This window comes from Apium graveolens, chromosome 2 (assembly GCF_009905375.1).
Source record: "Apium graveolens cultivar Ventura chromosome 2, ASM990537v1, whole genome shotgun sequence".
In the NCBI taxonomy this organism is placed as follows: Eukaryota; Viridiplantae; Streptophyta; class Magnoliopsida; order Apiales; family Apiaceae; genus Apium; species Apium graveolens.
Genome location: NC_133648.1, coordinates 317,437,685 through 317,461,776, shown reverse-complemented (window position 1 = coordinate 317,461,776; position 24,092 = coordinate 317,437,685). Strand labels below are relative to the sequence as shown.

Genomic DNA, 24,092 nt, shown 5'->3' with positions numbered 1-24,092 from the left:
AAGATGTAATTGCAGTTAATTGTTCACATAGCTGGCCATTCCTAAAAAATGGTGTTACTAATTTAAAAGGTTAAACATACACCCTTACCATGTTCATTGTTGTAACCATTGTTGCAGTATTTTTTATGTGCAATCTTTGATGACAATGGTGTTCGTCCTCTATAGTTGAACTCGGTGGTTGAATATGACAATGGTGTTGGAATATTGGGTATTTCAAGATCGACTGCAACATTGTGTATACAAATATTAATATAAGGAACAACACTTATAAAGCGGTATTACTTATGATTTTACTGCACCGCATTACATTTCATCTTACCCAGTGGTGTACTTGGCGTTACAGGAGAAGACGAAGACTTGTATTTTTTTTTGGATTTGTTGATGGAATCAGGGGTCACTTATAGAGGACGAATATTCTCAACCCTGTTCATTGTTTTTTTTCCAGTGTCATGACACCTGCATCATACTTACATGATGAAATACAACAACTAATCATCAAGGCCAATTTAACAATCTTATCATAAATACAATGTTCTTCATATTTCACCTACCGTATTTTACATCCTTATCGTCGTAACACTGAACCAGATTATTCTTGTAGTATGCAGTTTAAATTTGTACAACATTACGATTTGTTAGGAAAGTTAAACGCTTGTTCAATTACTGCAAAATTGAAAGCACTTACAATCATCAATGATTTGTTGTATTGAATGACTATCTTTAGCCGGGTGTATGTATTCTTTCGTTAATATGGGTTCGTAATTCACTATATCAAATACGAAAATGGTAACCCCCATGAACACGTGCAGTTATTAAGAATCTCAGATAAGTTAAATGTAAAAGTTGCTTCATTAAACTTACCAACTCTGTGAAGGATATAATCTTTTTTAAGTCTTTTACCACTAAATTCACCCATACTATCAGTAACACTCCAGAGTAATGCCTCAATCAATTTGTACCTACCAATTTATGCACACGGAAACCGTTGGCGGACTTAATGATAACCATCTCATTTAGCATTTTACAATTCATTTAATATCATACAATTACTAACAACCAAGCAACAAAGCAATTAAGATGTTCTCAGGTATGGTTGTATATGGAGCATAATACAAAACCCTTTAGAAGTCAGGGGTACACCAATTTCAAGTAATAAATCAAAGTAACCATTAAAGTAATCATTCAATTTGCTTCAATTATGAAGTTTAACATACCTGAAGAAGGACAATGACAATGAAGTTTTTTGATTAACCTTTGATTGGGTTATAGAAAGCACTTAATTGGATATGTATGAAATTCAAATTTGAATTTTGAATTTGTGCTTAGGTATAAAGCATACATGTTCTTTCATCCCATCCATGTACGGTATCATCGGGGATCGTGCTAGAATTAATACATCCTCAAATGAATGGTAGATTGACATGCCAACGTTAATTGTTCAGATTACTGTTGAGAGATATTAATACGAATGGATGTGTGTATGCAACAGTGTATTGAGAGAAACAATATATGTATACTTTCCTATTTGTTTTGTCAAGAAGGGGCATCACAAAAACAGTATAAAAAAGAGTTTAAGCTGGTGTATTTGGTACTTAGGGTATTATTAGAAGGTTATTACAGTAAAATGATGGGGTAAAAGCCTACATGTTTTATATATTAAAGTGATACTAAAAAATTTAAAGCTAATTATCCAACTAGCCAAATTATCAAACCAACCATATACCAAAACTGAGTAATCACCCAATGGTAAACCAAAATTTTCAAACAATACCAATATACTAAAAAATTTAAAGCTAACAAGCTCTGAAACAAGAACATGCATCAAACAAAAGTCATAACGTTACAGATGATCCATAGTAATTCTCGTATATATCTCAAAAGCATAATTATCAAGTTAATGTCGCTTCAAATATCAACCAACATTTCAAATTTCAAGTGTCCGATCCATTTCCTGGTGGACTAGCTAACTTATAATTTGGATCAACATTCTACCATGCTGTAGTCTCTTCTGCAACAATCACGAGATTTCTAGTTGAGAAGTGAAATCATTTTTTTCTGTCAGGTATCATAAAACCGAAATTTAGATTTAAAACTCTATCATTTTCTTCTCCACCTCTCATTCATTAATCTCCGATCATAACTATCCCTTCTCAATCGCTACAAATAACCACCACCATCATCCACTCTCAGATATATTCTTTCATCTCGAAAATATTGATTGAAATCGATTTTATAATTTTGTAATGAAGATGCGATGAGCATGCTGCAAGGAAACAATAAGATTAGTTGCATAGATCTAAACCTTAAGTAATTTTGTATGCTGTTTCTAGGAGTAGTTTCAAGTTCCTTCTACCGCCATTGTTGAAGTATAATATTTCTGGGCCTCTTTTTATGCGGGGAAAATTAATGTTTACATGCACTTTATGTTAAGCGGAAATCCTTCGTTCAGCAACAATGAGAAAAGGAAAAAAAACAAAAAAAAACGAGGAATTCTTTCAAGCGTGGTAGCACAGCTTGGGCCATTCGATTAAAATTGTAATTTTATTTGGTGTCAAGTGAGTTGGAATAAGAACAAAAAATACGTTAATTTTCTGATAAATAATTTAAAATGTTCTATTATATAAATATTTTTATAGAAAATGGGCAAATTATATAACAACGTACAAAATGGTTTGAATTTATATGAAGGCAAAGATAATTATCGGACAGAGTAAATAATTTATCCATCTTTATCATGCGAATTCGACATATATTTTAAATTGGAGCTTAATGGAAAATAATAATTACCTATATTAGACATGTATTTCAGACGGATTTCCTAAAAGAATCATATTTTATGTGTTTATTCGATAAATATTTTATACTTTATACAAAACTAATAAGAAATAATATTTACGCATAATTGACACGTGTTTGGGGCGGATTTAGACGAACTTACTACCAAACAACATTTTTGGCACATGAAGCACCAAAATGAGATGTTTTGATAATTTGGTCATAAATTGAAAAAATATTTTTAATATGATAATTTTTTAAAACAAAAAACATGACTTAAATTAAGTTAGAATTTTATTTAATATAACAAATTAAAGAACAAAGTTACAAAACTATTATTACACGATACTAAAACATAGTAAATCTGATGTCATCCTTGCTGGTGTGTCGGCTATTATTATACGATAATATTATATTTACTTATATATTAATTTCTCATTTAATCTCATTTTTTTATTATTTTATAAATTAAAATCTTCCATTTCACACTCGACTTCTCTCTCTATTCATTAATTCTCATCCTCCATTTTTCACTTATTAATCTCCACTTATTCTCTCTGCTCCCCATTTTTAATCATCAGTAATTCTAATACTCACTCATTTTTTTATTTTTTTTATTAATTTACTATTTTGTAAAATTTCAACTAAAATTTGTAAAAAAAATTTATATGACCTTTATTGAAGAAAAAATGACAAAAATAGCCGATTTTTGAAAAAATTTAACAAAAATAGTCATTCTGAAAAAAGTGACCAATTTTGGCCGAATAAATACTCCACTGTCAGTTGGGTATCCCAATTTGTATAAGATACTCCACTGGTAGTTGAGTATTTCATATATGGGATACTCCACTGCCAGTTGAGTATCTTGTATAAAGTGGATACTCCACTGACAGTTGGGTATCCCATCGGCTAAAATTGACCAACTTTTCAGAGATCGGTTATTTTTGTCAATTTTGTGTAAAAATAGGTTAAATTTGTCCTTCACCCTTTATTTAACATATACAAGAAATTAATTTTTTTCATATTATAAAAATAGTAATATATAATATTTTATTTAATATTTAATGAAAATATTTTTTTAATAAACTAACACATTAATTTCGAATAAACTAGATATTAACCGGACCATTCAACCCGCACAATCTACGAGAAAGCTAGTTTCAAAACCCGAACCGAGTATACAGTAGAAGGACGGTGGACTCGGGTAATATTTGTTATTTACAATTAGACGGCGATTAAATCGGAAAAAGATGGGGTGGATCGGAGAGCAAGTAGATTCAATTAAATCTATTCAGTTGAGGCAGCTTTTCACTCAAGCCATTAGTCTCGGTTCGTTTCGACTCGACTCGTCTCGATTCGATTATTCGCCTGCTATTTTAAATATATCTTAATTTAATTTTTGTGCTTCTGTTTGTATGTTAAGTATATGTGTTTTAGGTTATTTTCGAATATCGAAATAGTTCATTTTAGTTTAAATTTAGGGGGTGATTGATTACATTGTTATTAAATTACGTATTCATCCCTAATTTTTATTAGGTAGTATGATGATAATTGTATCCGTAATGGAAATGTAGTTGTTTTCGGATTACGAAGAATGTAGCTGAAAATTGTGAATTACGAATTTACGAATAAGGAATACTATATGTAGGAATGACCGGTGGTTAGCCGTGTTGAGATGTAGCTGATAATGTAAATTTGTGTGAGTGGGGATAATAGAATGACGAGAATTACGAAGAATGTAGCTGAAAATTGTGAATACGAATAAGGAATACTATATGTAGGAATGACCGGTGGTTAGTCGTATTGAGATGTAGCTGATAACGTAAATTTATGTGATTGGGGATAATAGAATGACGAGGATTGTGACTAGTTGTCGATATAATAGTAGTAGAGATGTGGAATGCTGGTTTGTTGTTATTGCAATTTGTGGAGACAATTATTGAATAACGTATGCTTCCCTAATTTTACTAATTTGTATGATGTTCATTGTTTACGTTTTTTTGTTATGATTTTAGTCAGGACCTGGAAATTTGTTTATTCTGGGAAGTTTGATATCCGGAATGAAAATTGTGAACGCAATAATGGAGTAATTAAGTAGGAATGACTGGTGGTTAGCAGCATTGAGATATAGTTGATAATGTAAATTTGTGTGAATTGGGATAATAGAATGACAAGGATTGTGACTAGTTGTCGATATAATAGTAGTAGGGATGTGAAATGCTGTTTCGTTTTTATTGCAATTTGTAGATACAATTATTCAATAACATATGCATTCTTAATTTTACTAAATTATATGATGTCCATTGTTTACATGTTTTTGTTATGATTTTAGTCAGGACCTGGAAATTTGTTTATTTTTCGATTACGGAGAATGTAGCTGGGAAGTTTGTTATCCAGAATGAAAATTGTGAACACAATTATGGAGTAATTAAGTAGGAATGACTGGTGGTTAGTGGTATTGAGATATAGTTGATAATGTAAATTTGTGTGAATTGGGATAATTGAATGACGAGGATAGTGACTAGTTGTCGATATAATAGTAGTAGGGATGTGGAATGCTGTTTCATTTCCTTACAAGTTACAAACTAAATAGCATATTCGTTTCCGTTGAAAAAGAAAAAGAAAAATATGCTTTCTGTTTGTTTTCATCAAGATGATGATTGACATTTGACAATACATAAGTAGGTATTTCTTCTGAGGGTTAATATAGTATTCGAGTTCCTGCGACTGTTGAGAAACTTTTTTGTAGAAGGGAATAAGAGATGAATCTTTATTGTTTTTTGGTATCTTTTGTATGCATGTGGTGGAAGTGGACTGACTAATCTCCTGTGCAATACTGTCAGGCATGATTGTCACATCGGCTTTAATTATATGGAAAGGATTGATGTGTGTAACTGGTAGCGAGTCACCTGTTGTTGTCGTGCTCTCTGGAAGCATGGAACCTGGATTTAAAAGAGTGAGTACTTCGTGAATATATTTGCTTTGTAAAGTTTTTCAGAAACTGACGCTGTTTTTTACTTATTCACTGAATGGTAAGAGGTAAAGAGATGTCAGTTATAAGAAGGTTATAGTAATTGACTTGGACTATGTGAATTAATATTTCCAAATCCATATTGACTGTTATTTTTTTAGTTGTTGTTTCTTGTCTGGTGTGACTGAACATCCATGAAAGAGTACATGAATAGATTTTTTTTAATCTCTTTATCTATGTGGATCGTTTTTCTCTTATATAATTTTATATTACACTTTACACATATATAGCTAACTCTATACTTGTCTCACAGGGCGACATTTTATTCTTGCATATGAGCAAGGATCCTATTCGTGCAGGAGAAATTGTGGTGTTCAATATTGATGTAGGTGCTACCATACTGCTTATATACTTTTTTATGTGCATGATTCATTTGCTAGAAACATCTCAATTCTCAACTGTTTGTTTATCTTGTCATAGTTGTTTAGAATTTATATAAGAGTTATTTTTATGTTTTGGTTGATTGTTTTTAAGATCTTTCCATCTTGTTGCCAATCCTTTTTCAATGATTTTACCTTGCATCTTTTTTTCCTTGCAGGGTCGTGAAATTCCTATTGTCCACCGAGTTATCAAGGTGAGCAATTTGAATACCTTATTTTGTATTATACTTTATGCTTGCCTACTTTACCTGTCATTTGATGACTGAGACCAAGAGGTTCTTAATGTAAATATGAGACACTGACTACTGACGATGCATGCCACATAAATATGTTTTACTTTAGACTAAATTCATGGTGCATTATGTTAAATAGTTTACATGTTAAATTTTTCTGGTCATGACTTTTCTTCTTCGGAACCTTATCCGAATATAATAGCCCAAGAGCGGGTTGAGGATAGAGCTGAATAGCTAATCAACAATGACCGGGTCTCTGGGAGATATCTCTGTTAAGAAATAACAAGTGAACGTAGTTATAAATTATCTGCATCCATGTTGCATATACAAGCTCTCTTTTGTTAACCGTACATACATTTAAATTTATATTCTACACAAGGCCCTCGTCAATCTTAAATGGATATTGCACTTTATTGAACACCATTTAAACCTTTTAAACATGTGTCTCTGCCTTTAATTCTGGGCTCTACCAATTTATTTTATTTATTATGCAGGTACACGAACGCCCAGATACCGGAGAAGTTGAGGTCCTCACCAAAGGTACCAAATCCTTCAGTTATCTTTAAAGAACTTCAAGCAGAATTTGTGATTAGAATGCAATTTATTAGTAGAGTATCAAATATTTATTCATTTACCTCCCATTTCACGTTCTTGTGTTATCAGGTGACAATAATTTTGGAGATGACCGACTTTTGTATGCTCAGGGTCAGCTCTGGTTGCAAAGACATCATATCATGGGAAGAGCTGTCGGGTAAATATTTGTTCTCAATTATCCATTTATTCTAGAACTTGATCATGTTTTAAATAATGTCAGATGATTATCTACTTTTCACTTCAGCTCTACCTCAAGTATGTAACTGGACAGTCTGTTTTCCGGCAGTAGCATATAAAGATTGTGGTTGCCTAAAAACAAAAGGCATCTTTTTTTAATCTGATATTAATTTAATTTCTCCTGGGACTTCATGGTGCAGGTTCTTGCCGTATGTTGGCTGGGTAACAATTTTAATGACTGAAAAGCCTATAATTAAGGTTTGATTCTTCAAGTTCCGGACACATTGTTTTCAGTTTTATTTATCTTCGCAAGAATTAAATATAGCTGATTTTTACATCTTCTAGTGAATGTTAGTAATGCGCGGAGAAGCTAACTATGATTACAAATTCACTTTCTGTTCTTTTGCAGTACATATTGATCGGGGCTCTGGGCCTGCTTGTTATTACTTCAAAAGAGTAGGTATCAGGTCATCTATGTGAAACCTCACGACGGCTGTAATCATTAATCAGGGTTGGATTTAGGTTGGCTGTACACCAAAAACTAATTGTAATGCGTAGAGTTGAACAGATACTTGTCAGGCCATCCATCTGTAAAACAATTACTTGATTAAATAGAAAACGTTAACTCTTGAGACTATATTCTTAAGCGTACATGCAGTATTACGCGGTTTTTAGTTTTAACAGTTGTCGAACTGATAGGCAGGCATTTAGTCACTGGTTTGTTGGCAGGCATTTAGTCACTGCTTTAACAAACCAGCTAACTAGGTTGACCATTGTTGCATTACTTGCGGACTGGATTCACAGTTATACACAATACGAGGAAGTTGTTCATAGCCTCTTCCTAATGTAATATTGACGACAATCTGGAAAAGACATTCTGTACATACATCGATATGCTGCACATGATTCTGCGGTCACATGTTTACTCAGAAACATGGACATAAGAAGAAGCTGCTGGTAAAAAGAGAGCTTTGAAGGGAACACAGGTTGCAAATTTCAATTCTAACCGTCATTAAAAATTAAACAAAAACACCTCAAGGGAAAAAAACATAGTAAAAAAAAATTTTGCATCTCACATTTTCAAGGTGACTGTCTGACAGAATCATAGAACGTCTAGAATATCTGCGCTACAGTAAAACCTTTATGTAATAATATGGAAAATTACTAATAGGACCCTTCCGTTTTTGGGTGTAGGACAAATTTAGTCTATTTCTACACAAAATTGACAAAAATAACAAATTTCTGAAAAGTTGGCCAATTTTGACCGATGGGATACCCAACTGTCAGTGGAGTATCCACTTTATATAAGATACCCAACTGGCAGTGGAGTATCCCATATATGAAATACCCAACTATCAGTGGAATATCTTATACAAATTGGGATACCCAACTGACAGTGGAGTATTCAATCGGCCAAAATTGACCACTTTTTTCAGAATGGCTATTTTTGTTAAATTTTTTCAAAAATCGGCTATTTTTGTAATTTTTTCTCCGTTTTTTGCTTTTATGAATGGTACCATTTCGCATTTTTGACTTACACATGCTAAAAATCATGTATTTATATACACACAAAAAATAAGGGTTAATTATCAATTAGGTCACTTAGTCTGTCCAAATGTATAAGTGAGTTACCGATAAAAAACGGACTCAAATAAGTCAATTATTTGAAAATTTATATCAAAATTATCACTATATCGTTAGTCAAAAATCATAAAAGTATTATATATTGAGTTTCGCATATTTTTTGTGAATGATATTACATCCAAATGAAAGGTTCCGATTTCTACTATTTTAGATAATATTGTTAGATTTTTAAAATTTTATCAACTATTTATTTTTTATTTTTTGATTGTTTTATTTGATTTAAATAAAAATAAATAGAAATTTACCTATTAATATAAAAAATTTCTCGCATGAGAGTCGGCCGTCTTAGCTTCACCTAACCCTAGCCGCCCTACCTTCTTTTTCCCCTTTCTACCTATCTCTATTTCCATATTCATCTTCATCTTTTTCTTTTATTCACTTTTTCTTTAATAAAATCGAGATTTGTTTTACAAAACTCGAAAAATCCATTACAGTTTTTCACTTTAGTTTTCAGATCTACTAAGGTAAGAGCTTGGATTTTATAATAAAATTCAGTTTTTGAATTCAAAATCTCTGGTCTAACAACATATTACAATTTGGTGTTATTCCGAGATTTTTGAATTTTGGGTTTTTTCGTATTGTTATGTTTAAGTTATTATTTGTGTGTTTGATTGTCTCGCTTTATGCGATGTGTCTCGCTTTGTGTGATGTCGTGGTTGTGTTGAAAATGAATTGGATGGTGTATTGGGAGATCAGGATATCTCGTATCAACAACACTTTCGGCAGGTCTATAGCCGGTGTCCGGCAGGTAGATAGCTGGGGTGCGTTTGGAACAGTGGTGAAAATCACATGTGCTCACCTCTCACAAAAAATATTTGTTCATAATATGAGGCCTATAAACTCCGTTGTTGCAACTGAGTCCTCTGAACATTGCAATATCAATCGAATTAATGTGAGGGTCAATTGTGAAACTACTGTTTTCGGGGGAGATGCGTGCTGGATTGTCCGGGAAACCATTACCTTCATTTTTAATTTTCAGAATATTTGTATTCAGTTTGTTAAGCAATCCGGAAACAAAATGGCTAATTATTTAGCTCTATTTGTTTTTCAACCTGGTTGCATGATCAGTTGGGGGTTTGTCCCGATTGAATCTCTTTTAAGTTATTAATGAAATCTGCTTTAAATTTGGCAAAAAAAAATAAAAATAAATAAATAGTAGACAAATTTTAAAAAAAACTAAAAAAATTATTTAAAATACTAGGATCGACTTGGTGTTCTGTTAAAAAAAATTTTTTAAGCAAACGTTAAAAAATAAAAAACCATGCATAGTAAAATTTGGTCACCGGCGAAAAATCCGGCAAGGTCACCCGATTCTGTCAAAAACAGCCCGTGTCACATGATTTTTTGCTTCGTTTTCATTCAACATCAACAATCGAAGAACACCAAGAAAAAGTCATTTTTCGACGATGACAAATCAAAACCGAACAATCAAAAAATCACATGTATAGACTCCAAATTAAATCATCTATCAATATCCGTAAACAAAATCAATGAAAAATATACTTAAAACTAAAGCCTTAATTCGACTAAAAATTGAAAATTACCAATCGTATAATATGAGGTTAGGAAATAGGTAGAATTTGACTGGGGTTTTAGTTTGGTTACCGGAAATTGTGATTTGGAGCTCCCTAACGCCTTTAAACGGGACTTTAATTTTCAGATTAGTTGAAGAACTCAAGAACACCATTTCAGATAATATTTTACATTACATATCGCGAATAAAATTATGATTCATCTCAACGTCTTTGTTTGCTTTATCCCATTTTTTGTGACAATTTATTTGCGGTGTAAAAAAGATGGATAATAAGCGTGTGAAACGCGATCAACATTTTTGCGAGTACCTACACCTATTAAGGAAAATAAGTGAGGTAATGTACATGTTATACTACACTACTGAACAAAGTTTTCCCATTTTTATTGGAGCATCTTCTTATGATCCATAGAACACATGTAACCATTAAAAATTTAAGTACATATTTTGTAACGCTCAAAACTTTTCGGAGAACAAAATCTTTTCATTAATGTTCAAGTGTTTACAAAGTAATAGTTGCTGTAGTTTTTTTTGCATATCACGATCATATTTTTTTGGTTTATCTATATGTTTTTTAATTGTTCATCAATATAATTAAGAGAATGATCATTCCAGAATACGATATTGTGTTTAGTTACACATTTGTTGTTTGATAATATAATTAAAAGGGTGATTATTTAGTTTTTACATTTTCAAAATGTCGGATAATAAGTTACGTAACTCGGGCCAAAGTCCGTAGTAGATATAGGGCCAGTTTGGCACCTCACTTAGAGGAAGTCCAACAACTCCCTTATATTATATGAGCTCTTAAATTCAATTATAAGGATTTTGACAAAAAATGGTGCTCTCACAGTGTCTTAGTGCTTTCTTAAATCACTAAAACATGGTCTTCCTTCTTTATCTCTCTTAAGTCCAATAGTGTTACAGTGGATTTCTTATAAATATTATAAAATATTAGCTCTTAGTGATTTAAGACATGATTTTGAAATTGAACTCCAACAATGATCTTATCTTCATTCCTTATTAATATTATATTAATAAATTTGAAAATATATGGACAAAAAGTGGAAGAAAGAGAGAGAAAAAAGTAAGAGATGAATTTTTTATTGCTAAAAGATATGGTCCCTTATCTTCTTTTTACTTTTCTCTCTCGTTCTTCCACTTTTTGTCCATATCTTTTCAAATTGATTAATATAATATTAATAAGGATTGAAGATAAGGATCACTGTTGGAGTTAAAGTTCAAATTTTATAATATTTATAAGGAACCCACTAGAACACTGTTATTTATAAGAGCAAGTCCAACAACACACTTATATGAGCTCTTAAATTCAATTATAAGGATTTTGACAAAAAATGGTATTCCAACAGTTAAAACACTAAAACATGGCATTCCTTCTTTATCTTTAAGGAACTTCTAGTGCTCCCTTATAACACTTTTAGCAATAAAAATTTATCTCTCTTTCTTCTTTTTATTTTTCTCTCTATTTCTTTCACTTTTTGTCCATATATTTTCAAATTTATTAATATAATATCAATAAAAAATGAAGATAAGGATCATTGTTTGAGTTCAATTTCAAAATCACGTCTTAAATCACTAAAAGCTAATATTTTATAATATTTATAAGGAACCCACTAGAACACTATTGGACTTGCTCTAAGCTACTTATGGCTTATAAGTCCGTAACGAGTGTTTGTCGACCCAACTTATAAGTTGAATTTATAACTTATAAGTAGATAAGTTTTGCTTATTTATTAACCTCGGTTTTAAAATATATATTTTTAAATGTTAGCGAAACTTAAAATTCAAGAATTAAAATAATTATATTAAATATTTATTTATTTTAGTTCATTTAAGAAAAACAATCTGACTTATAAATAAAATTATCCAAACACTTATTTAACTTATAAGTATTTTTCTACTTTTCACTTATAATTCACTTATTCATTTTAAGTTATAAGTTAGTTATTTTAAGATTTCCTAAACGGTCACATATATAGTACTTATTGATGGGATACATAATGGATTGCATTTTAATTATTAGAAAATTAAAACTTGAAATCAAATTATATAAAAAAAGATGCCGAATAAATAAAATTTAGGTCAGCCGTCTCCCAGTGTTCCTTAACCCTAAAACCACAGACATATATCACCAGATAAACCACCTTCATAAACCCTTTTGATATTTTTCAAAATTATCACAGCCATGGGTGAGCAAAGTAATAGCAGCTTCGAGGTTGATCTTGGAAATTTAATGGCTTTTGATCCTCACTTTCAGTTTTCTTCCCCACCTACCAGGTTTAGACATACATATACATATACATGTCCTTTTTATTCAATTTTATGTACATTTATTGTCTTCTTTAAGGATTTTTGCTTCTGGTTATGTTTGGTTTTTGCTTTTAGATGCATATTATAAATCTTGTAATGGTTTGTATTGTAAAGATGCCATTTTTATTTATTTAATTGAATTCTTGATGAGTTTATGTGTATGAATTTATAAATTTTATGTAAATTTATTGAATTTTGAGAATTTTTGCTTCTGGGTATGTTTGGTTTTTGTTCTTAGATGCATATTTTATATCTTGGATTGGTTTTTATTGTAAAGATGCCATTTTTATTTATTTAATTGAATTCTTGATGAGTTTTCGTGTATGAAATTATAAATTTTATGTAAATTTATTGAATTTTAAAGATTTTTGCTTCTGGGTATGTTTGGTTTTTGTTCTTAGATGCATATTATAAATCCTGGACTGGTTTTATTGTAAAGGTACCATTTTTATTTATTTATTTGATTTCTTGATGAATTTTTGTGTATGTATCTATTAATTTTATATACATTGGTGACTTGTATAAGTATTTGAGCTTCTGGGTATGTGGGGTTTTCGATTTTTAGATGCATATTTTATTTCTTGTACTGGTTTGTATTGTAAAGGTACCATTTTTATTTATTTGGTTTGAATTCTTGATGCGTTTGTGTGTATGGATTTGTTTTTTGTTGTTTAAGGTTTATTTACGTGGTTATGAGATGTCTTTGGCTTATAATTTTAATTTTTTTTGGGTAATATTGTTTTTCGATAATTTTTTTTTTTTTGCAAATTGGGTGTCTTGTTTAGAATGGAATTAAGTTGAGCTATGGTTTTGTGTGTTTGATGTGTACTTAGGGAGGAGCTAGTAAGGGAGAGTATACAACAAGGTACCAAGTTAGTTCAAGCTATTGCAGATTCTCTTTTTAGCTTAACTTCAACTGAAGATCGAGATGGGCCTATTGTTAGGTTGCCTCCACCAACAACTAGATTGCCAAGAGAGAAGCCGGTATGGTGTTCTTATTTACTTTCGCATTTATACCTTCTTTCTTGTAATTGTTTACATGTTTCTGCATATGCGAACTGGTTCTTGCTAGATATTAAGATGATCAATAGTAGAAGTTCCTAAACATTAATGAAACTGGGTGCCGAGTGATGATGTGGCAGTGGCTTATGTACGAATTTTAAACACAAGAAGGTCAATAAATTAGACCACTTCTAGATCATTATTAACCACACCATTTGATTAAACTTTTGGCACCTATTGCATTGTCTTATTAACTAAAGACAGTTTTTTCGTAAAGTATCAGCTACCTGCCGGGTTCTCTTTGGCGTTCGTTATATCAGGATGGATGAATGAACTTGTTAAGTGTCCTGTAAATGATGCATATATTTTGAGTGTCTATATGAATTTATAGGTGCCAAATGGTAGTTTACAATGACACTTAAGTGATTGGTGCAACCGAGGTTGATGTGGTGTCGCGACTCACCTTCACACAATACGGCGTCCTGGCGTCCCGTATGGTGCCCAAAACGTGCAAGTCACAAGTCAGGTCTTAAAAGTTTAAGTATAACACTTTCAACTAGGTGGGGCATTAGCAAAATAAAGTAAAATAATAACTAACAAATTTAACTAGGCGGTGGATACTGGTTGGCAAGTCAGATGTATTCATCTAGCACCAAATCATCTCTAACAACATTTGCACCTTTGGAGGCTATTAAATAAGCAATAGGAATATGTTATTCCTCTATTTCAACATCTACGATCTAGCCGGAACACCTAAGTTTGGACTTTGAATTCTGGAGGCGTTTACCAATTTATATGCAACTCAGGGGTTGGTCACTGGATCGGGTAAAGCCCAAACAGGTCAGTCTTTACTTTGTCGAGGAGGGCGCTTATCGACGCCATATGGACGCCACAAGGATGTTGTTACAATCCTGGGTGCAAGTGCAACACTTTAATGATGAGAAATGGGTTCATGCAATTTGCCCTAGTTGGCTGTTATATATGAATCAGTAATTACTCAGAGAGAGATAGAGATCTTAATATCCAAACAACTAAAAACAAGTTACTGAAAAAGTTTAGAAAAACATATAGAACTCGAGAGATCTAAATATATGCTTCCGTGCTTGCATTTGAAATAACAGGATACTTGTGAGTTGTAATATTTCTTGGGAAAATGCTAAATTATTTGCATAACTGAACTTGCCTTGTGTGATACAGCTCCCGAAGCCCAGACCTCCCACAAAATGGGAAGCGTTTGCCCAAAAGAAAGGTTAGCTGATAACAATATTACTCCACAGAGCTGTGGTTGTTGGTTGATATACTTAAGTATGTTGTGTTTTTGGACATCGCAGGCATTAAAAACTACAAGAAAGATAAGCAAGTGTTTGATGAACAAACTGGTACCTGGAAGCGCCGTTATGGATATGATCGTGTAAATGATGACAATGATGTTCCAATTATTGAAGCAAAGATGACTGATGGTATAATTTACTCACTACTTTAATTTTATTTGTCTTATATATGAATAAGTTATTATAAGTGGTATCTTTCAGATTCCTCAAAATAGAGAAAAAGAATTAAAAAGTAGCATCTTTTAATTAACCAGTAAAGAATTGATCAGAGATGCTATCTTCCTCTCTTAGACCAAATGTAATATTCTCGTATCTTTGCTTATTATATCCAGTCTCTTGTGTTTAAATAAACCATTATCATACAGAGCCGGGACAGGATCCTTTTGCCAAGAGACGTGCAGATAAGAAGCAACGTGTAGAAAAGCAAGAGAAAAACCGCTTGCATAATTTGAAAGATGCTGCAAAAGTTGGTGCCCTGCCAAGGTTTATCATCTTGACCCTTTTTTTAGGTTAAACTTGTTTTCTTTAAAGCTGCCATCTTTTTTATTGGATGGCTGAGGGATTTTACCGTGATGATTGCTTGTCAAAATATCTTTAACTGTAATTCAGTTCTGAGTCGCATCAATTTAAACATGTATGTTTTTTTCCTGAAACTATTTCAACTGCATGTGATAGATGAACAGGTCTGTTATTCAATATGTCTGCTGTCAGCTAATGACTTATGTGTGATTAGTCCACTTGTCCACATATTAGTACTGAAAAACTGATTTTTTTGCTTGTACCTGTTGTTTTTGCCATTAGTTTGTCAATTTTTTTTTACCTTGCTTGGATATAAATTTATAAATTTCTCAACTTATGTGTACTTTCTGTAATAATTTTCTTGGAAGTTCCCCTCTCTTGTATTAGTGAACCATTACATGCCTGACCCCATATCTACGTATCTGATAATAACAATTTTTGAGCAAACCTCACGACTTTTTATTTTGTAGTTCAGTTCTCTACGCTTAGAATATAAAAATTGTTTCTTTGCCCATACGCTCTGTTTTTTCCAGTAGCTTTTGTCATTGTTTTCAATTCAGTGATGGGATTTTGAGTGAATTTTTTACTCATTACATGCTTTTACAATTTTCCCTCTCTTGGGAGAAAGCATCACATGCCTGGTCCTGTTTGTTCATGTATTTATTTATCTGATAATATATTTCATAAGCATACCAAGAAAATAATAGTATCTGTTGTTTTTGATATGTTATACAGTATCTAAATAAGGTTTCTTCTGCAGCCATGTCCAACTTGCTGCCACCTCATTGCCTATAACAGGAACACAAGTTGCGCCTAAAAAAATTAGCAAGGATGAATTAGGGAATGTTGCTGGTATGGCTGCAACTGCAACCGCAAGTGGCGGTAAGTTTGACAAGAAATTGGCAGGAGAGAAACCACTAAAACATGACAAGAAGTATAGAAAGGTATCTATGCCCCTTACATTCTTATCCATTTTCATTTTATGCATCTACTGCTGTAAATTTCTGATGCACTTTTTTCTTGCTTTATTTGGTTTTCAGTTCTTACCAGTGGTGGAAGGATCAGGAATGGGATCATTAGAAAGACAACAAACTGATAAGATTTTGAACAAGTTACTGTCAGCGAATTCACACAACATACTCGATGTTGGCAAGGTATTTGATACGTTCAACAGATTTTCCAGGGGACTGCGCTGAATTGGACTTGTGCATCTTTTCTACATAATGACTAAGGTGTTATTTTCTTAATCTAGGCCGTCAACTTTTACAATGTGAAGAAGGACAAGAAGCGGAAACATCAAGGGAAGGATCAAGGAAAAACCTCGTCAACCTCAAGCAAATCGAACGCCAAGAAAAGCCCTTACAAGAAAATGTCAAAGAAAGGAGGATCATCATCATTTAAAGGGAAGTCAAAATGAATTTAAGTATGAGGTATTATGAAGTTTTTGTTAAGAGTAAGCAATTGTCAATCAAGAAGAAGATAAGCTTAATATATTGTAAGATGTGTTGTTTGTCACTGCCCCGTAAGAATTATGTCATGATACTGAATCATAATGTCGAGGAAGAAGAGCAAACACAACTTTCAAATATTTTGTTATTTGATTTTGTTGAATTTAAACACAACAGTTACACAGTTATTACGGGGAGTGTGTATCGACTATCAACCTCTGTTGCAACCGATGTTTGATCAAATGCTGCACCCCATATATCACTTTGTTGATCGATGGTGCACTGGATCACGCTTGCTTTTATGATTGAATCGTTCTGTCTTAGATATTTACAGTTTCTCGAGAATCTTGTTCCTGTGTGTCAGTTAACTTATATTTCACACAAATCGATCCCTAAATTTGCTATAGAATTCGAGCTACATCTCGACAGTGTTGAAAGAAATACCAGTACAAACGTCCAATGACGCCCTTCCTTCGAACTCTTTATGAATTACTCCGTCCCGTTCGATTCTACGGTTATTATTTGCACGTATTTCGAAATTTCTATAAAGTATGGTTTGATAATGTTTTTTTCAAATTTTTTTTTGAATAAAAGTTTAAACATGAAACTTTTATTTAGATTTTTTTTTTGTTTTAAAAAATATTGTGGAATTATGTTTTAAATGAGTATTGAAAAGGGTGTCAAAAAGTAATGTATAAAAGGGAGTATGATCGGAAGTTCGAACTCTAGTGTACAATGTCAATGACGTGCACAATTATAAAATAAGAAAAGAAAGCGTGCACCCTATGTTTAGACAACAACTAATAACAAATTTTGTACAGAATTTACTGAATAATTTAATTTATTCGAAAAATATAAATGTACCGTGTTCCAATAATAGTTAAATCGATGATTACATATGTTGGATCTTAGATTAAAGAGAAAAATCTAAAAAGACTTAGTTGTAATGATTATATAATATTTGTGTAAAAACCCAAAAAACCCATTTGTAAATAATCATCAATTTAGGACTACAAATAAATATAAAGGTATAACCTCATTTTTAGAGGTTGGATAATTGAATAACAAACGAATTTCCTTAAATAATAGTTACGTCGTACATAAGATAAATATTATATGCGGGTTATGACTCTGACTAGAACTTGTATGCTATCTTTCCTTGAAATCTTTCCATTATGGTCAATGTTATATGTATCAAACATTAATTCTTAGCACACTGTTCATAACCAATTGAGTTATTCAATCGTGTTCGGTTATAGTCTGTTTTATTTAGTTATAAATTTCTAAATATATATCACTTGTTCTCTCTGCGTGCTCTGCTCATGCGTAGCAATGCAAGGAAAATCGTCATTGATTGAAAATCATACATTGATTTCGCAAGAGACTCGAAGCTGGAGCTTGTGCTTTAGATGCACAGACACCTCATGTATCCAATGTAACACATTGTTTCACATTGTTTCATAATAGGTATCTGAAAAGGATCTGCAAGAGCTGTACACTGAAACAAATTGCTACATGCTAGCTTCACACATGTACTGGGCACTGTGGGTGCTGATACTTGGGTCAATAGTGACAAATGACTATACAGCAATACAAGGATGATTAAGGAGGATGTCTGGATATCAAATGGCATTGGCCACCTAGTGTGTGTGCTGGAAGAACAAATTACTGGACACTTTACACTTTTTTTTTCCAGGCATTGAATTAATTGTGAAAATGTTACAGTCCTCGAAAGCGTTCCCAAAAACGTTCTCAAATATTGAGTTGTCGTAGTGCTGTTGTTTCATCATTAATTAAATGAACTCCTTGTGAATGAAATAACGTCACGAGTCATTGAGAACATTTTCGGGCTATATAGCATTGCTCATCAATCGTGGAGATAATCATTTGTAATGCAAGTATGGTTAATCAAAAATAAAGTTGTGTATCTGGATATCTAACCACAGAATTACTCCATATGGTTAATGACACTGGTAACAACCTAGTTGAGAATTAAAGAATTAAAAAATGAAAATATTAATTAACAATAAATATAATATTTTACATGTAATACTAGTACTAAATACAACTATGATTCAAATACATTCTGCATATGTACTAATTATTATGTTAAATTTTCTTTTTGACAAATCAAATATTAAACACATTCCTTATAAATTTTTATAGTTAATGTATGTATTAAAAAAAAAGAATCTTTTGTATACTGTTAAGATAAAGAATTTTTACAACTAAAATTGGTACACAATTTGCATTCCATCTTATAGATAATTAAGTAAAAAAAATCATTTCCAAGCAAAGAGGATATCAACAAAGATCATATTGGTACAAAACCATCCAAAAAAATTGGCATGCAATGTGAATGGACTAAAACACCATTTACACAACCATTTCTCAGCTAAGAATTTGCAGCTATTCTAATTCAAGATTTTCATATTTCTTTTTGCCAAACTAATGACTCTTCAAATGATATAATCTGAAAGCAAAACTGAATCAGGTCGTCAAATTTGTCTGTATTTTGTACTCAGGCACTTATCATGCGTCAAATGTCAGAGAACAAGCTCCAATCCTGCAGCAATGCTATCAAAAATCTCTATCTGGTATAATATCGCTTTGGCTTAAACCAGTACAATTTAATCTATACGCAGGGTGTCGGCTTGTGGTCTGAATGTTCCAAGCAGAAAATATGGCAATATAACCATGCCAGCCATGAACAGCGAGAACTGCAGTGCAAAATAATGATAAGGCACATTGCAAAGGAAACGTGTACAATTTACAAGCATTCATGTGTACAGTACGTAATTTACCACTAGAGGCAGGGTCAAGAAACTCCATATCGGCCACAAAGCAAAACAGAACCTGCATTATATTTAGAGAGTTCAAAATAGAATACAGGTCTTACAAGACAACACGGGAAGAATACAAGGGAAAAGCATTGTACTTCTCTTACAAGCAAAATGAGATCGCCCCAAGTAATGTAATAAAAGGCAGAGCCGCTGTACTTGATATTTCCCACTTCTCGTTGGATTTTCTAAAACCCCATATTAACATGCTTGTATACAAGAAAAAAATAATGTTCAAACTGACACCCAACATCCCAAGGTATAACGGTATTCTGCATGAAGAACATGAAGAGGAAATTAATGAAAATAAACTTGCAAGCAAAAAGAGGCTCTTCAGTTCACAGGTAAACATATACATGCAAAAACAAGCATAAAACACAATTATGTAATAGTTAGTCCTATCAACTAATAATAGCTCGTATAGTAAAAATTCTCACGCATATACTCATTCATTAAATTAATTAGGTAGTAGGAGCCTTAAGATGAAAAATGTACCCCATTAATGGACAACAAATTAACTACAATAGATTAATAACCAATAACGTACAAAATCAATTGGTGTTTTAATGTCAAAAGCAGAAACTGGGATTCAATTCCGAGCCAACACTACTAAAAACAGTAGCAAAGCTTTGCATTCCCACGACATTGTGAAACTACTGAACATAGTTGCATTACATGACTTTAATCAACAGTACAAGTATTGCACAACTATGCACTGAGGTTTTCCTTGTGAATATGCTTTGAATTCCTGTAAATATACGGTTTCCTATTTTCCCCTAAGTTAAACAAGCTGCAGGCAGATAATAGTCACATATGTCTTTTCGTTGACTAGTCATTTGATCTTAAACCACAAACCAATTTCTAAGTTCCAGAGAAAATAAATAAAACACAATCAAACAATTAAATCAAAAAGGAGATTATTGCAAAGCTCCATGCCTCTCATGTATTTTATAAATGTTGGCAACAAAGCGCTCAAGATACCGATCTTAACATATAGTCAATGATAACTACCTCAGACTCCTTCAAAACGTGGTCAATGACTAAATGGGGTTTCACAGCAGCCTTAATCCACATCAATTGAAAGAGTGGAGTCAGGTACATAACAACCCAAGTCCACAACCCAATGTATACCCAACCCGACAACCATCGCAGGCCAGTCCTAGCAACTTTGGTACACATATTGGGTTTGTAGGATCAAAAGCAACGTTGAATCAATAAGGTGGGTGGGGTGTTTGTAACATCCCATATTGGTTAAATTAGTATGTTTGAATGACTTTATAAAGACAAGTCAACAACCAATGTAGACTTAAGTTGCTAGCCCTTTTGTAATAACAAGTGGAGGGTTTTTCGATCCTTCGGTTGTGGACTTGGGTTGTCATACCTTCTACCCCCCCCCCCTCTAAGGGCATCGGCACTGCCCGAGTTATGTTAATTTGTTTGTGGCCTCGACAAAGACGTCGAACAATAAGGTGCAGAAAGCACATCGATTATGTGTGCTTGAGACCATTATAAGGACAAGTCAACAGTAGTGTATTTCGGACAAGTCACCAATTAATGTATACCAACATTGGGTTGTCAGGACAAGTCCACATTGGGTTGTTGTACTATGGTATACAATAGTAGTTAAGTTGTCCTTATTAAGTTCTCAAACACATGCTGGGGGCATTTGGATGGATGCTGGAAATGGGAATGAAAGGCATGTGAATGGCGTATGATTTACCCACCTAAAAAGAACGGGGTTCCCATTCCATACAGCCAAATTACTAGCCCAAACACCAACACATGGGATTGAGATTCCAATTCCTGTTAACCGGGCTCATTAACCATGAACCAAACACCCTCACAATCTATTTATCTAAATGACACATAATCGAATTGATGTATAATATTACAAGGTACGTGGGCACTAAAGTTTTCATCATGTCCCAATGTTCTGAACCTTTCAATGAACACAATATTAATTTTTAATCTATAATTGTACCATGTTACTAACTGTTATATAACATTACTAAGGAGTGTGTCATGACTAATTACTACACAGAGTATGCTATCTTGGCATACTATAGGTAACAAATACATTCACCACTCAACAACAATTCAGAAAAACTTTAAGTGCCAATTCATCATATACACGGAGACACTTAATTAAAGTCCATTAAAATATTCTAGTAAAGCTGCAAGTATTTTACAGACTAATGGATGAAGCACAATTATCTGCAGATCCTTATGTAAGTACTCAGCGTGTTTCTAAACCAGAAAACTGTAAGGCACTTTCTTTTACGATTTTCTGTGTTCAAAGTATGAAAATTCTTAGCAGTCATTCTCGCATCCAACTATTCTGTGAACAATATATATGTAATATGCTTAAAATTCCTAAATCCTAATCAAGCTTTTTTACATGACACATACCAAAAGACTACAAGGTTAAACTTGCTTTGTTAAGAACTGTCATAGTCCACACTCGTCTTTCTTATAGTTTCCAAAATTTAAATACCATACTCAGACTTCACGATTATCAAAATGAAGCAACTCAGGTCTTCAATTATCATTGCACTATACATTTTTCAGCAGATTCTACACATGTATTATTCAATTCATAAAAATAGTAACCTACGAAAAAAATATATTGACAGAGCATCAAGCAATTGAAAGATCGAGCTTGGAAAATTTAATTACCTTCTAATCCTATCATCATGCAAAAGAAGGTAAATGAAGTTGGAGCGCCGATCACCATAGTAAACAATAAAAACCGCAGAAGCAAGCCAAAGAAGATTTTCCACAATTTCCACCCATGTCCTAGTTCTCGGAAATGAGGGTGCCAAAGGAGTCGATGGCCTTGAACAAGCATCATCCTCAAGATCATCGCCGCTAGAAGTATATCCTTGGCTATGTCTCTGCCTCATGTATCCACCTCCAGTAGGTGTTCCACCAGACATTTCCCCAAATTGCGAAACTCAAAGAATCAACAAAATCTCGAATTTTCAATCCAACAAAATTATTCTATCAACTAAATAACTAAACTTCCCAATCAATCATAAATTTGTTTCACCTAGCTCCAAATGAATAATCAAACAATCGAAACACTATCAATAAATAAAAACCACAAATCACACAACTATAACCCAAAATTACACACTCATCATCATAACCCTAAAAGCTAAAATGCCCATTGGCCCAACAACTTCATATAAAAACACCCACCATTTCGATACTCGAAACTCAATCAAGATCAAATCTTTCACAAAACCCACATCAAATTAGGCAATTTCACACAAAACCCATATCATGCAAATTCAAAATTTGCAACCCCACAATCAAATTTGAAATCTTTATCAATAAAGCTTCAAACTTTCTCACTGATCACAACAAATCAAGAAGAGTTAAAAAAGAGTAACTGATAAAACAAGGCTGATGAGTAATAAAATAAAATAAAATAAAATGGGTTTTAAGATTTAAGATTAGTGGATTATTATGAATGAGTATTGTCCAAGGGGACCAAGAAGATCTGTACAGGACTACAGGACACTCTTGTGTATAAATATATAAATGAGAGAGAGAGAGAGAGAGAGAGAGAGAGAGAGAGAGAGATGAGTTGAGTAACACTCGGATTCGTTATTGTACCTGCAAGAATGTCATGAATCGACACCTTGGCTGGTCTTTGATTTTACCTCTTTCCTTGTATTTTATTTTTACTCACTTTTGTTTTATTTTTGTGTTTGTTGTTTGAATAAAATATATATTTCTTTTTTGGTTTTTACTCACTTTTGGTTTATTTTTGTATTGATATTTGAATAAAATATATATGTAAGACAAATTTTCCTTGAGGTTGTAATATTTTATACCGGAATATTTTAAGGGCAAAATTGTAAATATAAACACGACTCATTGTATTTATAAAAATCTATACTTGTTTTCTTTTAAAGTCATATATGTCTCCGGAGGTTATACTCACTGCCATCGATCCCTTTTGTTTTTTTGTTTGGGAGTTTTAAGGTCATGTTTGGCGTTAGTTTTTGAGAACTTTCAAAATTACGGCCATCGATCCCTTTCATTTTTTTGTTTGGGAGTTTTAAGGTCATGTTTGGCGTTAGTTTTTGAGAACCTTCAAAATTTATCTCTGTTTATAGTTTTGGTAGTGGACAACTCTTTCAAAAAAATTAAACAGATTTTTCTTTGATCCAAATGAGCCACAAGGGCGAAATTATAAACAAAACGAGAAATCGAACATTTGAACTATTGTACATCGCATGCTGATT

At 32.6% G+C, this 24,092-nt stretch overlaps 3 protein-coding genes across 3 annotated transcripts; 2 read left to right on the top strand and 1 right to left on the bottom strand.

Annotated features, from left to right (window-relative positions):
* Window positions 1-3,915: 3,915 nt before the first annotated feature.
* Window positions 3,916-7,827, top strand: LOC141708895 (uncharacterized). The gene is made up of 8 exons (XM_074512721.1): window positions 3,916-4,104; window positions 5,619-5,731; window positions 6,060-6,131; window positions 6,345-6,380; window positions 6,914-6,959; window positions 7,083-7,170; window positions 7,391-7,448; window positions 7,600-7,827. Exons 1-8 carry the CDS (start codon window positions 4,026-4,028, stop codon window positions 7,648-7,650), a joined length of 543 nt encoding a protein of 180 aa, XP_074368822.1. The 5' UTR covers window positions 3,916-4,025; the 3' UTR covers window positions 7,651-7,827.
* A 4,646-nt stretch (window positions 7,828-12,473) lies between these two features.
* On the top strand, window positions 12,474-17,184 carry LOC141708894 (ribosome biogenesis regulatory protein homolog). Its single transcript, XM_074512720.1, has 8 exons — window positions 12,474-12,663; window positions 13,530-13,680; window positions 14,896-14,947; window positions 15,030-15,158; window positions 15,395-15,512; window positions 16,309-16,492; window positions 16,589-16,702; window positions 16,801-17,184. The coding sequence occupies exons 1-8, from the start codon at window positions 12,572-12,574 to the stop codon at window positions 16,963-16,965; spliced, it is 1,005 nt and encodes a 334-aa protein (XP_074368821.1). The 5' UTR covers window positions 12,474-12,571; the 3' UTR covers window positions 16,966-17,184.
* Window positions 17,185-19,296: 2,112 nt separating this feature from the next.
* Window positions 19,297-23,506, bottom strand: LOC141708893 (uncharacterized). The gene is made up of 4 exons (XM_074512719.1): window positions 22,513-23,506; window positions 19,944-20,108; window positions 19,801-19,852; window positions 19,297-19,716 (listed from the first exon to the last, which is right to left on the bottom strand). The coding sequence occupies exons 1-4, from the start codon at window positions 22,770-22,772 to the stop codon at window positions 19,627-19,629; spliced, it is 567 nt and encodes a 188-aa protein (XP_074368820.1). The 5' UTR covers window positions 22,773-23,506; the 3' UTR covers window positions 19,297-19,626.
* Window positions 23,507-24,092: the final 586 nt, after the last annotated feature.